Source organism: Centroberyx affinis, unplaced genomic scaffold (assembly GCF_046629955.1).
Source record: "Centroberyx affinis isolate AG114_WGS23_722 - 3 ecotype Tasmania unplaced genomic scaffold, CSIRO-AGI_Caff_v1 ptg004760l_1, whole genome shotgun sequence".
NCBI lineage: Eukaryota > Metazoa > Chordata > Actinopteri > Beryciformes > Berycidae > Centroberyx > Centroberyx affinis.
In genome coordinates, this window is record NW_027282306.1 from 130,001 (window position 1) to 143,743 (window position 13,743).

Sequence of the window (13,743 nt, forward strand, 5' to 3'; positions counted from 1 at the left end):
AAGTGCTTTACTTACAATAAAACCCAAAAGCAGTGATGTGAAACTACCACGATGAATGATAGAAAAATAAAAATAAATTAAAAAAAAATATATATAATAGAAAATAGGAATAAAAGGTAATATATGAGGTAAACAGGTACAACTAAAAACACACAAACAAACAGAGATACAATTAAAAACAGATCGAACTTTACATAAAAGTGTGTGCCAAAAAAAAATTATAAAAAATAGGAAGAAATGGTAATACAAGAGATAAACAGGTACAACTAAAAAACAAACAAACAAACAAACAGAGATACAATTGCAAACAGATGGAACTGTAAATAAAAGTGTGTGCCAAAACACAAGAAAGCAGTAAAATGGAGATACAGGTACAAGTAGGCTACACTATATTATCGTTTATCGTCTTTCAGTGGAATCATATGGCGATGAGATGGTGATTTGGGGAAATCATGACACACAATTCTGCTGTCTGAACTGATAATAACATGCTAATTTTATTTAAAAACTCTGACAAAATCAGGTGTGAAACATTTTAAGGAATATTATTTGAAAATATCAGTTTTGTTTGACATTTTGCATACGTGAACAATATAATGATATATATATATATATAGATAGCGAAAAAAATCTTTATCATTATCGTGATATTGATTTCAACCTTATCGCCCAGCACTAGATTTAACTCAGATTTACAGAATGTTAGTGTAAATCAGTTCATTCCCTAACTCAGTGGTTCTCAACGTGGGGTCTGGGGACCACCAGGGGTCCTTTAGGGGGTTCCAGGGGGTCCCCAGCAAATTGATAAATTGTTAAACTTCACCATTATTTCATTTACAAGAAGTTAACACAATTAGAGAATGTAGAAGAATGTCTGTTTTGAGCATAGTTTCTCTGTTATCATTCTACCTACAATACAAATAGTAATGGGATTCAGGACAAAATCATATCTAACAATAAAAATATTCTCAGATTTGGGTCCGATAGACAAAATCTCATCGAATCGGGGTCCATGGCTCTAATGTGGACTAAACTAGGGGTCCTTGATATGAAAAAGGTTGAGAATCACTGCCCTAACTGACCCACTGCCTGCTGTCGGCCAGGTGGAGATGACTGAGGCTCTGCAGAAAGTCACCCGAGAGATCAAGGCCATGTCCGCCGACAAGTATGACATCACTGCACAAGGTGAGGTGGAGAATTTAAACCTCCAGACCTTCTGGTCCTGCAGCACCAACACTGTCAGGGTGAGGGGGTGAGGGGTTCACTTCCCATGGCTAGTTCTCATGGTACTGTGAGGTGTTTTGGATAAAAATCGTCCACCAAATAACAAAGAGTGCCATGAAAAAGTTAGATTTTCTGTTTTCACATTGGATTTGGTCAGATCTTCTGGAAAGAGCCAGTGGTGGAAAGAGTAATAAAACATGCTACTCTAGTAGAAGTACTGTTACTTTGCTGATATTCTACTTCAGTAGAAGTAAAACTACTGGTGTAAAAATCTCCTTCAGTAAAAGATAAAAGTGTCTGATTTAAAATGTCGTCAGAGTAAAAGTTCCTGAGTTCCTCTTTAGAACAGAGAACGTTGTCAGCTGTGATCTTTTCCATGTGATTCTAAAAGGAGAGAGGACAGAGTTCACACTAGATTCTTTTCACTGGAAACATTAGAAATGGCAAAATAAAGTGCAGAAACAAAGTAAAGTCAGATTCCTCTTCTCACTGCGAATGGCTTCAAAAAGTAAAAAAAAATGAGTTTGTTGAATAAAAATTTAATTTTGGCACAATTTGAAAACAAGTGCAGTGGCTTGAATTAGAATGTGATTATTATCGAATTTAACTTTCAACTAAAATTTCAAGTTAAATTTTCTCAATTCAGATTCAGCTGACACATCCAGAGATCTAGCTAAAGAAAATGAGCAGAGATTCAATCCAACAGAGGTTTCTGGTTCTACTGCTGATAGTTTAGTCTCTGACGTGGTTTCCAGTTTTCTGGGCAAATCTTTAGACTAGTATCTGACAGAAAGATAGCTGGTGAAAGTACAGAGACAAGGAGAGGACAAAAACTAGCAAGTAAAAGACAGTAGTAGCACCAGTGAGTGTATTTTTCCATCTGTCATGGTATAAGGATTCAAATAAGAGACATGGTAACAGGTACTGAAACTAAATCTGTCAATGTTCCTCTATGTGTGTGTGTGTGTGTGTGTGTGTGTGTGTGTGTGTGTGTGTGTGTGTGTGCGCATCAGTGGTGTTTCAGTTGCGTCAGAAGCTGGAGACTCTGCAGTCTTCTGGTCTGCCGGACAGTTTCAGAGTCCCGTATGATCCTGGACTACGAGCCGGAGCCCTGCTGGTGAGGGAGGAACAAACACACACACACACACACACAGAGAGATTTAGTTTCACACACACATTCACAAGGGTGTCTGCAAATTTCATCAAGTGTTAAACTTTTTAAGACCTTTTAAATGCCAGTTTAAATTAAAAATAACACCAATTTCATGACTGAAATAAACATGAAAATTAAAACTGTAGAATCAGACTAGTCTGCATGGCTGTGCCCATTTCCAACCACAAACTATTTAATAATGAATATGCTATACTGAACATTATTCAGTATTGACCTTTTAAAGCCAGTATGATTCAAAACGGTAAGATTTCATTAGGATGTGTAGACACCGTTATACACACACACACACACACACACACACAAAAGCACACAAACATGCACACAGATTCATGTTCAAACATTATCTGCATCACCCTTGATATTTGTTTGTGTCTGTCTGTTTCTATGCTCTTTTGTGTGCTTGTGTGTCTGTATCTGTATGGATCTCTGTGTGTGTGTGTGTGTGTGTGTGTGTGTGTGTGTGTGTGTGTGCCCGTGCAGATCGAGCAGTGCAAAGTGATGGCGTCTAAGAAGAAGCCGCTGTGGCTGCAGTTTAAGCGGGCTGACCCCACCACTCTGTCCAAAGACTCCATCGGCATCATCTTCAAAGACGGCGACGACCTCAGACAGGACATGCTCATCCTGCAGGCGAGCCACTTCCTGCTCTCTCCACTTTCTCTGATATGTCATGATATGTTGTGATATGTCATGATATGTCGTGATATGTCGTGATATGTTGTGATATACAGGCTTCCTACGCAGGTCTGGAAAGTCTGGAAAAGTATTAAAAATGAATTTGATCATTTCCAGGTCTTGAATAGTTTGGGAATTTGAAAAAAATGTCTGGAAAAGTCTGGAAAATGTTGCGGTTCAGGTCCGATACACACATAATTCTAGCTTTTATGTTGCTGTAGAGCCACTTTGAGTCCACAGTTTTTGTTGATGTGAAGAATAATGTTCAGATAGAGGGACGCTCTTATTACCCAGCCGCTGTCAGCATGCATTATATCAAATACCCACCAAAATCAAATCCGGTCAAGAACATAGGGTCTGGGAAAAATATGGAATTTTAAACTGTAAACCGTGTAGGAACCCTGCCAATCATCTCACATATTCTGATATTTGTCTCTGTGAAGAACAATCTTCATCTATACAGTGATATGACCTAGTTAGCAGGGGCAAGATGTCTATCTGCGTAAATCATATTGAACACAAAATTTTCAAAACAAATCAAGGTCTGGAAAAAGTATGGAATTTTTTAATTGAAAATGTGTAGGAACCCTTGATATGTCGTGATATGTCGTGATGCAGTGGTAACAGATCCACCTAGCCAACTCCTAGTGGATGAAGTTCCATCTTGGAGCAACACATTCAACGCCTTAAAGTCACAATAAATGAAAAATGTACAAATTGGATTTTCCATGTCGGCGTATTTCTAGTGGTAGGTTTACATTTAAATCGCAGCCAACAAGGAGCTGAAGCAGCAGTGTTGGCCGAAGCCTTCCTGTTGACTAGCGGCTAAGTGGCTAATGTGATTTTCATCAACAAAGTATTCTATCTTCTGCAACCAAACAAAGCAAAGGATGGTGTTGAGATTCACCTCTCAACTAGCTAGCTACTGGAGCTTGTTCCTTTTGCAAGAGATGAAACATTCCAGCCAGCTAAAAGCCTGATGGGTAGTGTAGTATTGAATGGATTTTTGTGAGACCGGAGATACGTCAATTTACAGAAGTTTTCTCAAAATGCCGTTTCATTGTGACTTTAAGTGTGATCAAGGGGTTTCTCTAGAGCTTAACAGAGCTTAACTTTTCAAAGAGTGAAACACCTCAACCAATAAAAAGGAGGGAATTTTAGCATTTTTTCTATGAGAAGAGCAAGTCTTGTCTTCTGTCTACTCCCTTCCTGCTGGTTTAAACTCGCTCTGTTTTCACGTCTAACCTGAGCTCTTGTGTCTCTTCAGATTCTGCTGATCATGGAGTCGATCTGGGAGACCGAAAACCTGGATCTCTCTCTGCTGCCCTACGGCTGCATTTCCACCGGCAACAGGATAGGTCAGTCTCACAGCCGGACAGACCCGAAAACACCAAAGCAGTTGAATATTACACTCATTTTTTTCACATTCACTCTTTCTCTTTCTTCTCTTCGGTTTCTTTAGGTATGATTGAGATTGTGAAGGATGCCACGACCATCGCTAACATCCAGCAGAGTGTGGTGGGAAGCACAGGAGCGTTTAAAGATGAGATCCTCTACCAGTGGCTCAGGGACAAGTGTGTCAGCGAGGACAGGGTACAGCACAACACAACACTCACTCACGTCAAATTACATGGAAATAAAATGCACAAAAGGTTTCCCCAGCAGGAAAGGACTAGAGAGTAAAGGTGTGGATGTCGGGGGGCGGATGGGTGGAGACATTTACCTTCAATTCTTAACTCACAAGTTTTATGCAGTGAATGAGGTTTTAATTTTCAGGGAAAGCTTTTCTTATTTAGCCATGACCAAAACCTTACCCTGACCACATTGTTTTAGTTGCCTAACCTTAGTAAACTTAGCCATTAGTTAATCTTTTCACATGATTAACAGAAGAAAATTGCATGTCCACTTCTTATTCTCACATAATCCTTTGGTGGTGGAGAAACGTAATCTTCACATCATTTCAGAGTTTGTGCTCATTTCACAAAATCTTGTGAAACTGTTGACACAACACAATGCAACGCAACACAATCCAATGTAACACAATAAAACACAACATAACAACGTGATGGCACTTAATGCATCAAATGCATTGCGTTTCATTAATTTCCTTGGAGAAAATCCGTTACAGCTGCACCTCCTCCAGCTCCCTTGGGGGTTGCAGATCCAGGACATGCTGGAGGGACTACATCTCCCAGCATGCCTTGGAGCTCCTGGGGATTCCCCAAGAGGAGCTGGAGGAAGTTCTGGGCTGCTCTGCTTGTCTTGTTTCCACCGCAACCCTGATCTGGATAAGCAGATAGAAAATGGATGGATGGATAGATGGATGGATAGATGTTACAGCTGCATCATCACATTGCAGTTGGATTTATTCTACACTGTGTAAATGATGTTTTATCCAGTATTTGGGCTAAAACATCATTTTATAATTTCATCAGTGAATCAAAGTTACAACAAAATATGTTGTAATACTATTGCTCAAAGACCTGATCCTGATCATCTCAGTCTCAGTTAGTCTGAGTCCCAGGATCCTTGTGATCCTTTACAGATCCAGTGTGATCTCAGTCGTAACGTCTCGTCTCTCCAGCTGCTGCTCTGTTCATCAGATGTTAGAGGAAGTCGCAGCGTTGCAGACAGGAAGGAAACAAGTCGGTTTCCTGTCAGTCACCACAGCACTCACACACACACACACACACACACACACACACACACACACACACACTCTGCTTTTAGCTCTGACACCTGCAACCTCTGAGTCAATTCTATTTTTCACTTTCCTGCTCCGTTTTTGAGAATCTATTTTGCGAAGCTTCATGTGTGAGCCATTATTGTCATTGAGTAAAGGTTTATCAGTGGCTCCACTCTCCAGTATATTTTTCTTCAGTCTAAAACATCACATTATTGTATTATTATTAGTATTCAATCAATCAATCAAACTTTATTTATATAGCACCTTTCAAACAAATCAAATGCAATTCAAAGTGCTTTACAAGTGATTGACAAAACATAGGATGTTAAAAATGGATTTAGAGAGTAATGCACCAAAACAACCAAAAAAAACCCCCACAAAAAATTAATTGAATAAGACAACAATAAAAGATGGGTAGTTAATAAAAGATAAACAATAAAAGATAATGCAAGCAATAAAAATAACAATAAAAATACAATTATGAAATACTACACAAAATAAATTGATTACAGTAAAACAGTAAGATGTTAATAAAATAAAATTGAATAAAATACATGCCAGTGCCTTGCTCAAGGACAACTGGATGGTAGTTGTTGAGGGAGAGAAACCGGTCTGGGGATTCAAACCAGCGATCCTCTGGTCACAAGCCCACTGCTGCTGCATTCCTTCCCTCTTGTTTTTATCTGTATTTCTGTCCTTTGTTACTTTGCGAAGTAATTTGTGGTCGGTCTATGTTGTCAACAGTGTTTTATACATAAATTTAACTCATACTAACGCTAAATTTTTGTAGGATTTTAGTAGCAATAGTAGGCTCCATGCTAACACTTTAGCATACACTTTGCTCTCATCACTTAAAGGTAAGTTCACCAACGGGCCGATCTCCCAAAAACTTGGTGTATTCCTTTACATAATATGACTAGCAAAGCAGTGTGTTGGAAAAAGCCTGAGTAACAGCAGAGCAGAGGTGCAAATGAAGAGATGTTGACGTCAAACCTGGCAGCGCTAACTGGCTTCACCTCCATGCTGTTTTCAGACTGTGTTACTAGAGCAGGAATCACAAATGTCTGTACAGATTTCCAAACCTGGGAGATGTTTGCATCACTGTGTTGTGTTGCTCAGATATGGAGACAAACTGTCTCTCTCTCCCTCTCTCTCTCTCTCTCTCTCTCTCTCTCTGTCTCTCCCTCTCTCTCTCTCTCTCTCTGTCTCTCTCTCTCTCTCTCTCTCTCTGTCTCCCTCTCTCTGTCTCTCTCCCTCTCTCTGTCTCTCTCACTCTCTCCCTCTCTCTCCCCCTCTCTCTCTCTCTCCCTCTCTCTGTCTCTCTCCCCCTCTCTCTCTCTCACTCTCTCTCTCCCTCTCTCTCCCTCTCTCTGTCTCTCTCCCTCTCTCTCCCCCTCTCTCTCTCTCCCTCTCTCTGTCTCTCTCCCCCTCTCTCTCTCCCTCTCTCTCCCTCTCTCTGTCTCTCTCCCTCTCTCCCTCTCTCTGTCTCTCTCCCTCTCTCTGTCTCTCTCCCCCTCTCTCTCTCTGTCTCTCCCCCTCTCTCTCTCTCTCTCGCTCTCTCTCTCCCTCTAGTTCCAGCAGGCCGTGGAGAGGTTCCTGTATTCCTGTGGTGGATACTGTGTGGCGACCTACGTCCTCGGCATCGGGGATCGACACAACGACAACATAATGATCACTGAATCTGGTAATGACCTCTCTCATCTGTTTTCTCATCTCACTGTAGGTAGGATCAGCTGAAAGGTTTCATTTATCCATCATTTACCAATTCACAAATTCACAGGATCTGATGGAAGTATATCAATGACTAGGTTTACATGCACACAATAATCTGATTAAGGTCCTTATTCCAAATAAGACAATAGTTTGATTAAGCTGTTTACATGCAATAGAGTGTACTCCGAATAATGATGATATTTTTTGTTTTTCTCTCTATTTCTTGAGTTTTCAGTTATCAAAACTAATTCCCAGCATCCTTATCAACGCAGCAAACAAGTGCTGAATCTGGAAAAGACTAAGAGACTAGACTAGAAACCAGACACTAATCTCTTCTGTGTTTCTGCAGGGAATCTCTTCCACATTGACTTCGGCCACATCCTGGGGAATTACAAGAGCTTCATGGGAATCAGTAAGGAGTGGGTTCCCTTCGTGCTCACGCCCGACTTCCTGTACGTCATGGGAACGTCGGGAAAGAAAAGCAGCCCTCACTTCCAGAAGTTCCAGGTGCTGAAAAATGGGATTTGACCACTTTGCATGCAACAAAACACACCGCATGTAGAGGGGAAGTTCTGCCTGGAGTTCAATTCACACACACACACACACACACACACACACACACACACATACATCCTTCCACCCATCTGTAAATATGAAATCAAATTACGTGGAACAACAGTTTCCATAATAACTTCCTTTATTTCGTATTGCAGTCATGTAATGTAATTTAGTCTATGATCTAGGAAATATTAGTAGAAATTATCTGTCAAGCTCTGATGTGTCTAGTGAAATGATAGAAGCATCGGAAAGAGGACAGAAGAAAGTGATTTTAGCCTGTGAATGTGAGGAAATAAAACAGAAATTCTCAAAATATAAAAAAATATCAAAAAAGAACCAATAAATCTTGGTAATATTAACACAAATCAGCTTTCATCATCATAGCAGAATCAGTGACTTCTTTTAAATCACTTTTTCACTTCTTCCCGTTTTATAGACTTGCTTTTATGTGATGTCGTCTTTTTTATCGTCTTTTTATCTTTTATCGGCTTTTTTCATCTTTTTATCGTCTTTCTATTGTCTTTTTACGTCTTTTATTTTAACTCTGTCTTAATTTGATCTTACTTTTATTCTATTATTTTATTTATTTTGGTTTACATCCTATGATTATACCACTAATTTACTTGAATGTTTGCTCTTTTCCACCTCTGTCCTATGAATTGAATCCCTGTTTATTATTGTTTTATTGCCTTTTAAATTCATAATTTGAGTATTCTGCTTTTGTTTTGTCTGTCAAAGCACTTTGTAAACTCTGTTTTTAAAGATGCTATATAAATAAAGTTATTATTATCTATATAGTCCCAAGGATGCATCACCTGAAACTATTGATTATGGAATTATGACAACAGATTGGCTCTCATTTCCACATTCTCAACATATGATCTCTCTCTCTCTCTCTCTCTCTCTCTCTCAGGATGTGTGTGTGAAGGCTTACCTCGCTCTTCGTCACCACACCAACCTGCTCATCATCCTCTTCTCCATGATGCTGATGACCGGTACGACTTCCTTCCCTCTAAAAACCCCCAAACACTAACTGTCCCGCTGGTCAGATTCACTTCTCATAGTTCCTGCTGCTGCTGTGCAGTGTGGAGCGACTGGAAGCCCCACAGTTTGGACATTTGGGTTTTTTTTAACCTTCATTTTTTCAGTGAAAGTTGAGTTAGTATTATGGTCTTTTTCAGCAATGTTCTGTTTCATACTCAGTTACACCCAGTATCCAAAATTAACTTTTTGCCTCAGCTACCAAGGACTGGGGAACTTAAAAAGAGAATTTAGCTGCCGGGAATAATTAAAAAAGATAATGAATATCCATTTTTCATTGAAATATGTCACCCTACTCATTTTTTAATGCTTTTTTGTGTCAGGAACTGTGTGATAATTCAATAATGAGACGAGAAGGTTTAGAGGTTTAATTTAAAACCTGCTCGCTAACTTATTCAGTGGATCTTTTTTTGGTTTTGTCTTGATTGCTTCTTTCTTAAAAAAGAGAAAAGAAACATTTAAAATCATAGAATCAGTTTTTGAAATATTGAAGATATACAATTTTTAAACAGACTGACTGACTGACTGCCTCACTTACTCACTGACTGACTTACTGACTGACTAACCTACTGACTGAATGCCTTACTGACTGACTGACTGACTTTCTGAGTGACTGGCTGACTTGCAGACTTACTGACTTACTTACTGACTGAATGACTGACTGACTTACTTACTGACTGACTTACTGACTTACTTACTGACTGACTTACTGACTTACTTATTGACTGATTGTCTGACTTACAGACTGACTTACTGACTTACTGACTTACTGACTTACAGACTGACTTACTGACTCACTGACTTACAGACTGACTTACTGACTTACAGACTGACTTACAGACTGACTTACTGACTTACAGACTGACTTACTGACTTACTGACTTACAGACTGACTTACTGACTTACAGACTGACTTACTGACTTACTGACTTACAGACTGACTTACTGACTTACAGACTGACTTACTGACTCACTGACTTACAGACTGACTTACTGACTTACAGACTGACTTACTGACTTACTGACTTACAGACTGACTTACTGACTGACTTACTGACTTACTTATTGACTGATTGTCTGACTTACAGACTGACTTACTGACTTACTGACTTACTGACTGACTTACTGACTTACAGACTGACTTACTGACTTACAGACTGACTTACTGACTTACAGACTGACTGACTGACTGACTGACTTACAGACTGACTTACTGACTTACTGACTGACTTACTGACTTACAGACTGACTTACTGACTTACAGACTGACTTACTGACTTACAGACTGACTGACTGACTGCTTGACTGACTGACTGACTGCTTGACTGACTGACTGACTGCCTGACTGACTGACTGACTGACTGACTGCCTGACTGACTTACTGACTTACAGACTGACTGACTGACTGACTGACTGACTGCTTGACTGACTGACTGACTGCTTGACTGACTGACTGACTGACTTACTGACTTACAGACTGACTGACTGACTGACTGACTGACTGACTGATAACTTGTCCCGTTTGAATCCTGAGCCTCTCCCCTCCTGTGTGACCCAGGAATGCCCCAGCTGACCAGTAAGGAGGACATAGAGTATATCCGGGAGGCGCTGACGGTCGGGCGCAGCGAGGACGAGGCGCAGCGCCACCTGCTGGACCAGATCGAGATCTGCAGGGAGAAAGGCTGGATGGTCCAGATCAACTGGTTTGTCCACCTGGTGCTGGGCATCAAGCAGGGTGTGGAGAAACGCTCCACTTAGGACTCCAGGAGAAGAAGATTCAAGTTTGTTTTTATTTTAAGATTACATTTATAGACATTTTATCTTTTTATATGATGTGAGCAGGGTTTCTATGGAATTTCAAGCATGGAAAAGCTTGGAATCGGCACAAAAAAGTTTGGAAAAGTACAGAAAAATGTCCCAGTACACCTACAACTACACACTTTTTGTTTCAGACCCCCTGTCATCTCACATAATAAGATATGTGTTGTTGGGAAGAATAATCCTCCTCTATAGAGAGATACAGCAAAGTTAACAGGAGATCGGAAATGAGCGTAAATCCTACTGAACACCGATCAACATCTCCAAATCCAGTCAGCTGAGGACTGGAAAAAGACTTGAATTTTAAAATCCAAACTGTGGAGGAAGTCTGCAAGAGCGAGATGGAGGAGGGAAAATGTGTGACGGGACAAAGATCACACCAAGACGGTCTGACAACTGAATTAATCAGAACCTCTTGTATTCTGTGGTGAGGAAACCAAAGACCAGACGACGAGGATGATATTTAAAACTATTTTCTTTGCACTTAAAAGTTTTCTCTGACAGAAGGAATGATAAAGAGAAAGCCGAGAAGGTGGAGATGATGAATTATATTAAAAAAAAAAGTTTATTTCTGCCTTTTTCTGCCGACGCCAAGTCAAATTTTCACACCAAACACAACGGCTGAAACTTTATCAGCCACTCAAAATGACTTTTTTTCAGGAGTTTGTTTTTCTTTTGACAATCACAAACATTTCCAACACAGTCTCACAAAACTGAATGTGAAATAAGGACAAAACTCTGTAACACAGATTACGTGTTGTGGACAGGAATAATGAAGAAGATTTACATTCCTCCACCATGAAAGGATCATGTGACTACAGCAGGAATTGGACCGGACGTTTTCACCTGTCGGTTAAATGAAAAGTTAAGTTAAGACGAGTAAAACAGTCTGGTTCAGGTCAGGTTCAGGTTTTGCTCGTGGTTCAGTAAGAAAAACTTTTACTGAAAATGAGAAGTTCCCTCCTGGTAGAAAACCACTTCTTCTTTCTGGTCCCGTCTCCTCCAGCTGATCCTTTCTGCAGGGAAACTGACTTCTCTCTCTCTTCCTGCTCGGAGCTCGATATTTTCCAGATGTGGTGAGAACAGACTGCTGCTGCTGTAGCATCTGAGCTGCTGCTGCACTTTCACTCCGTCCCCAAGAGGAATTATTTGGAAAAACCAAGCTTTGCTCTCTTTTCAGCCTTCAGAAGTTGAAAGAAACCGTCTGGTATCTAGTTGGTTGAGAGACACTTGACTTTTTTTTTTTTTTTTTTTGCAAAATATAAATTTGATTCTACTATATAATATGCAAGAAAAAATTCTCTGCATTCAGATTCAATTAGTTGGATTCTATTAAACTATTCAAGGTGAAAATTTCACTATTTATACATTCCATTGAAATCAAATGTTAATTTCAGCAATATATAATAAGCAATAACTCACATTTAATTCTGCAATATTTTGCTTCTAACTAAAAGACAGACATTGAAAGCTGTAAATCTTCAATATAGAAACAACAAAGTTGTGTTTGTCTGTGGATCCTGTTGATCCAGGTTCTCCGTTATAGTCTTGGTCTTAATGGTTGTGTCAGTCTGTAAAACTACGGTGGCTTGTTGGTGCCATTTTGAGCATGTCGGTCAGTTGAAGCTGTAGTCTCTTCCACCAATCAGAAAAAACGTATTAACAGCCTGATTTTGAACATTGAGGATTACAAAAATCTATGTTTATATAATTCAAACAATGAAAGTTAAATCCCCGAATAGGATAAAATCTGTAGATTACAGCTGAATTTTAAAAATGATGAGTGAGGTGATAAACTGTCTGAAGAGTTGAAGACGTTTTTACCACTCAGTTTCATATTTAGTGTTTATTTTCTGGTCATCTTCCTACCTGGACAACTGAAATGAATCTCCACAGTCACTAAATTGCACTTTTCCCAGCAGTAGATTTGCATTAGTGTGTGTTGGGTCTGGAACATTCCTCTGCTTTACTGACATTTGGCCTCAAATTCCCTCTCATCCTGCCTGACCCACAGCTGAGGCAGGAGTGACCCTGCCTCAGCCGAGCTAAAGGAATAGCTCACCTAGTCTTCATCATCTCACCCTCATGTCAGTCCAGACACTGATGAAGCTGGTAGGGCAGCTTCATGTCGGCCTTCCCCAAAACAACTGAAGTGAACGGGAATCGGTCCTTTAGAGTTCCAAAAGGGGCAAAAATGCTGATAACATTTCTCCAAACAGCTCTGCAGCTTAATCCAAGTCTTCTGAAGCCAAGTGACTGTATTGAGAGTCCAAAAGAGGAATATTTACCATAATATTTAGCACAAATCTTCACTAAAACATCAGAAGTAAAGGTCGGGTTTTGGCATCAGTCAAGAGATTCAAACCCTCAGCTTCCTAATCAAGTGTTTTTCTGTCTGTGATTTGCTGTCCATCCGGCTCCTTCTCATTAATCCTGGAAAGTGAAATGATTATTAGATTTTATATTTTGTACCATGTGACTGAATCAATCAATAAAAGCTTCAGAAACAAGTCGTTTAAAGACAGTTTGTGATTTCTCTTTCTCTCACAAGTCAGCTGCTGATTTGTTTGAATGTTAAAGTCCAGCTCCAGTAACTTCTCTTCTCTTCCAGAAACACTTCACACCCTCGTCTCCAAAACACATTTACTCCTTTATTTGCTTGAATTTGCTCTTGGAAGAAGTTTAAAAAAAAAAAAAACACCCAAAAAACCTTCTCTCTCCTCAGCTTTTTATTTCTCATTTCATTTCCTAGCGTTTCTCCAACATTTCTTTATCCAATATGATCATTGGAGGATCACAGGAACAGTTTGTAATGTCAGTTTATTACTTATCTGAAGACTTTAACCCTTTGCTCTCC

At 39.7% G+C, this 13,743-nt stretch overlaps 1 protein-coding gene across 1 annotated transcript in view; it reads left to right on the plus strand.

Annotated features, from left to right (window-relative positions):
- The window catches only part of pik3cg (phosphatidylinositol-4,5-bisphosphate 3-kinase, catalytic subunit gamma), a 31,180-nt gene extending 17,798 nt beyond the window's left edge, over positions 1 to 13,382 (plus strand). Inside the window, exons 16-24 of the mRNA XM_071545062.1 lie at positions 1,104 to 1,185; positions 2,238 to 2,341; positions 2,879 to 3,025; positions 4,338 to 4,428; positions 4,533 to 4,663; positions 7,329 to 7,440; positions 7,819 to 7,976; positions 8,941 to 9,022; positions 10,627 to 13,382. Coding sequence (XP_071401163.1) covers positions 1,104 to 1,185; positions 2,238 to 2,341; positions 2,879 to 3,025; positions 4,338 to 4,428; positions 4,533 to 4,663; positions 7,329 to 7,440; positions 7,819 to 7,976; positions 8,941 to 9,022; positions 10,627 to 10,826 — 1,107 coding nt within the window. The 3' untranslated portion in view covers positions 10,827 to 13,382. The remainder of the gene's footprint in view (positions 1 to 1,103; positions 1,186 to 2,237; positions 2,342 to 2,878; positions 3,026 to 4,337; positions 4,429 to 4,532; positions 4,664 to 7,328; positions 7,441 to 7,818; positions 7,977 to 8,940; positions 9,023 to 10,626) is intronic.
- The last annotated feature ends 361 nt before the right edge of the window (positions 13,383 to 13,743 follow it).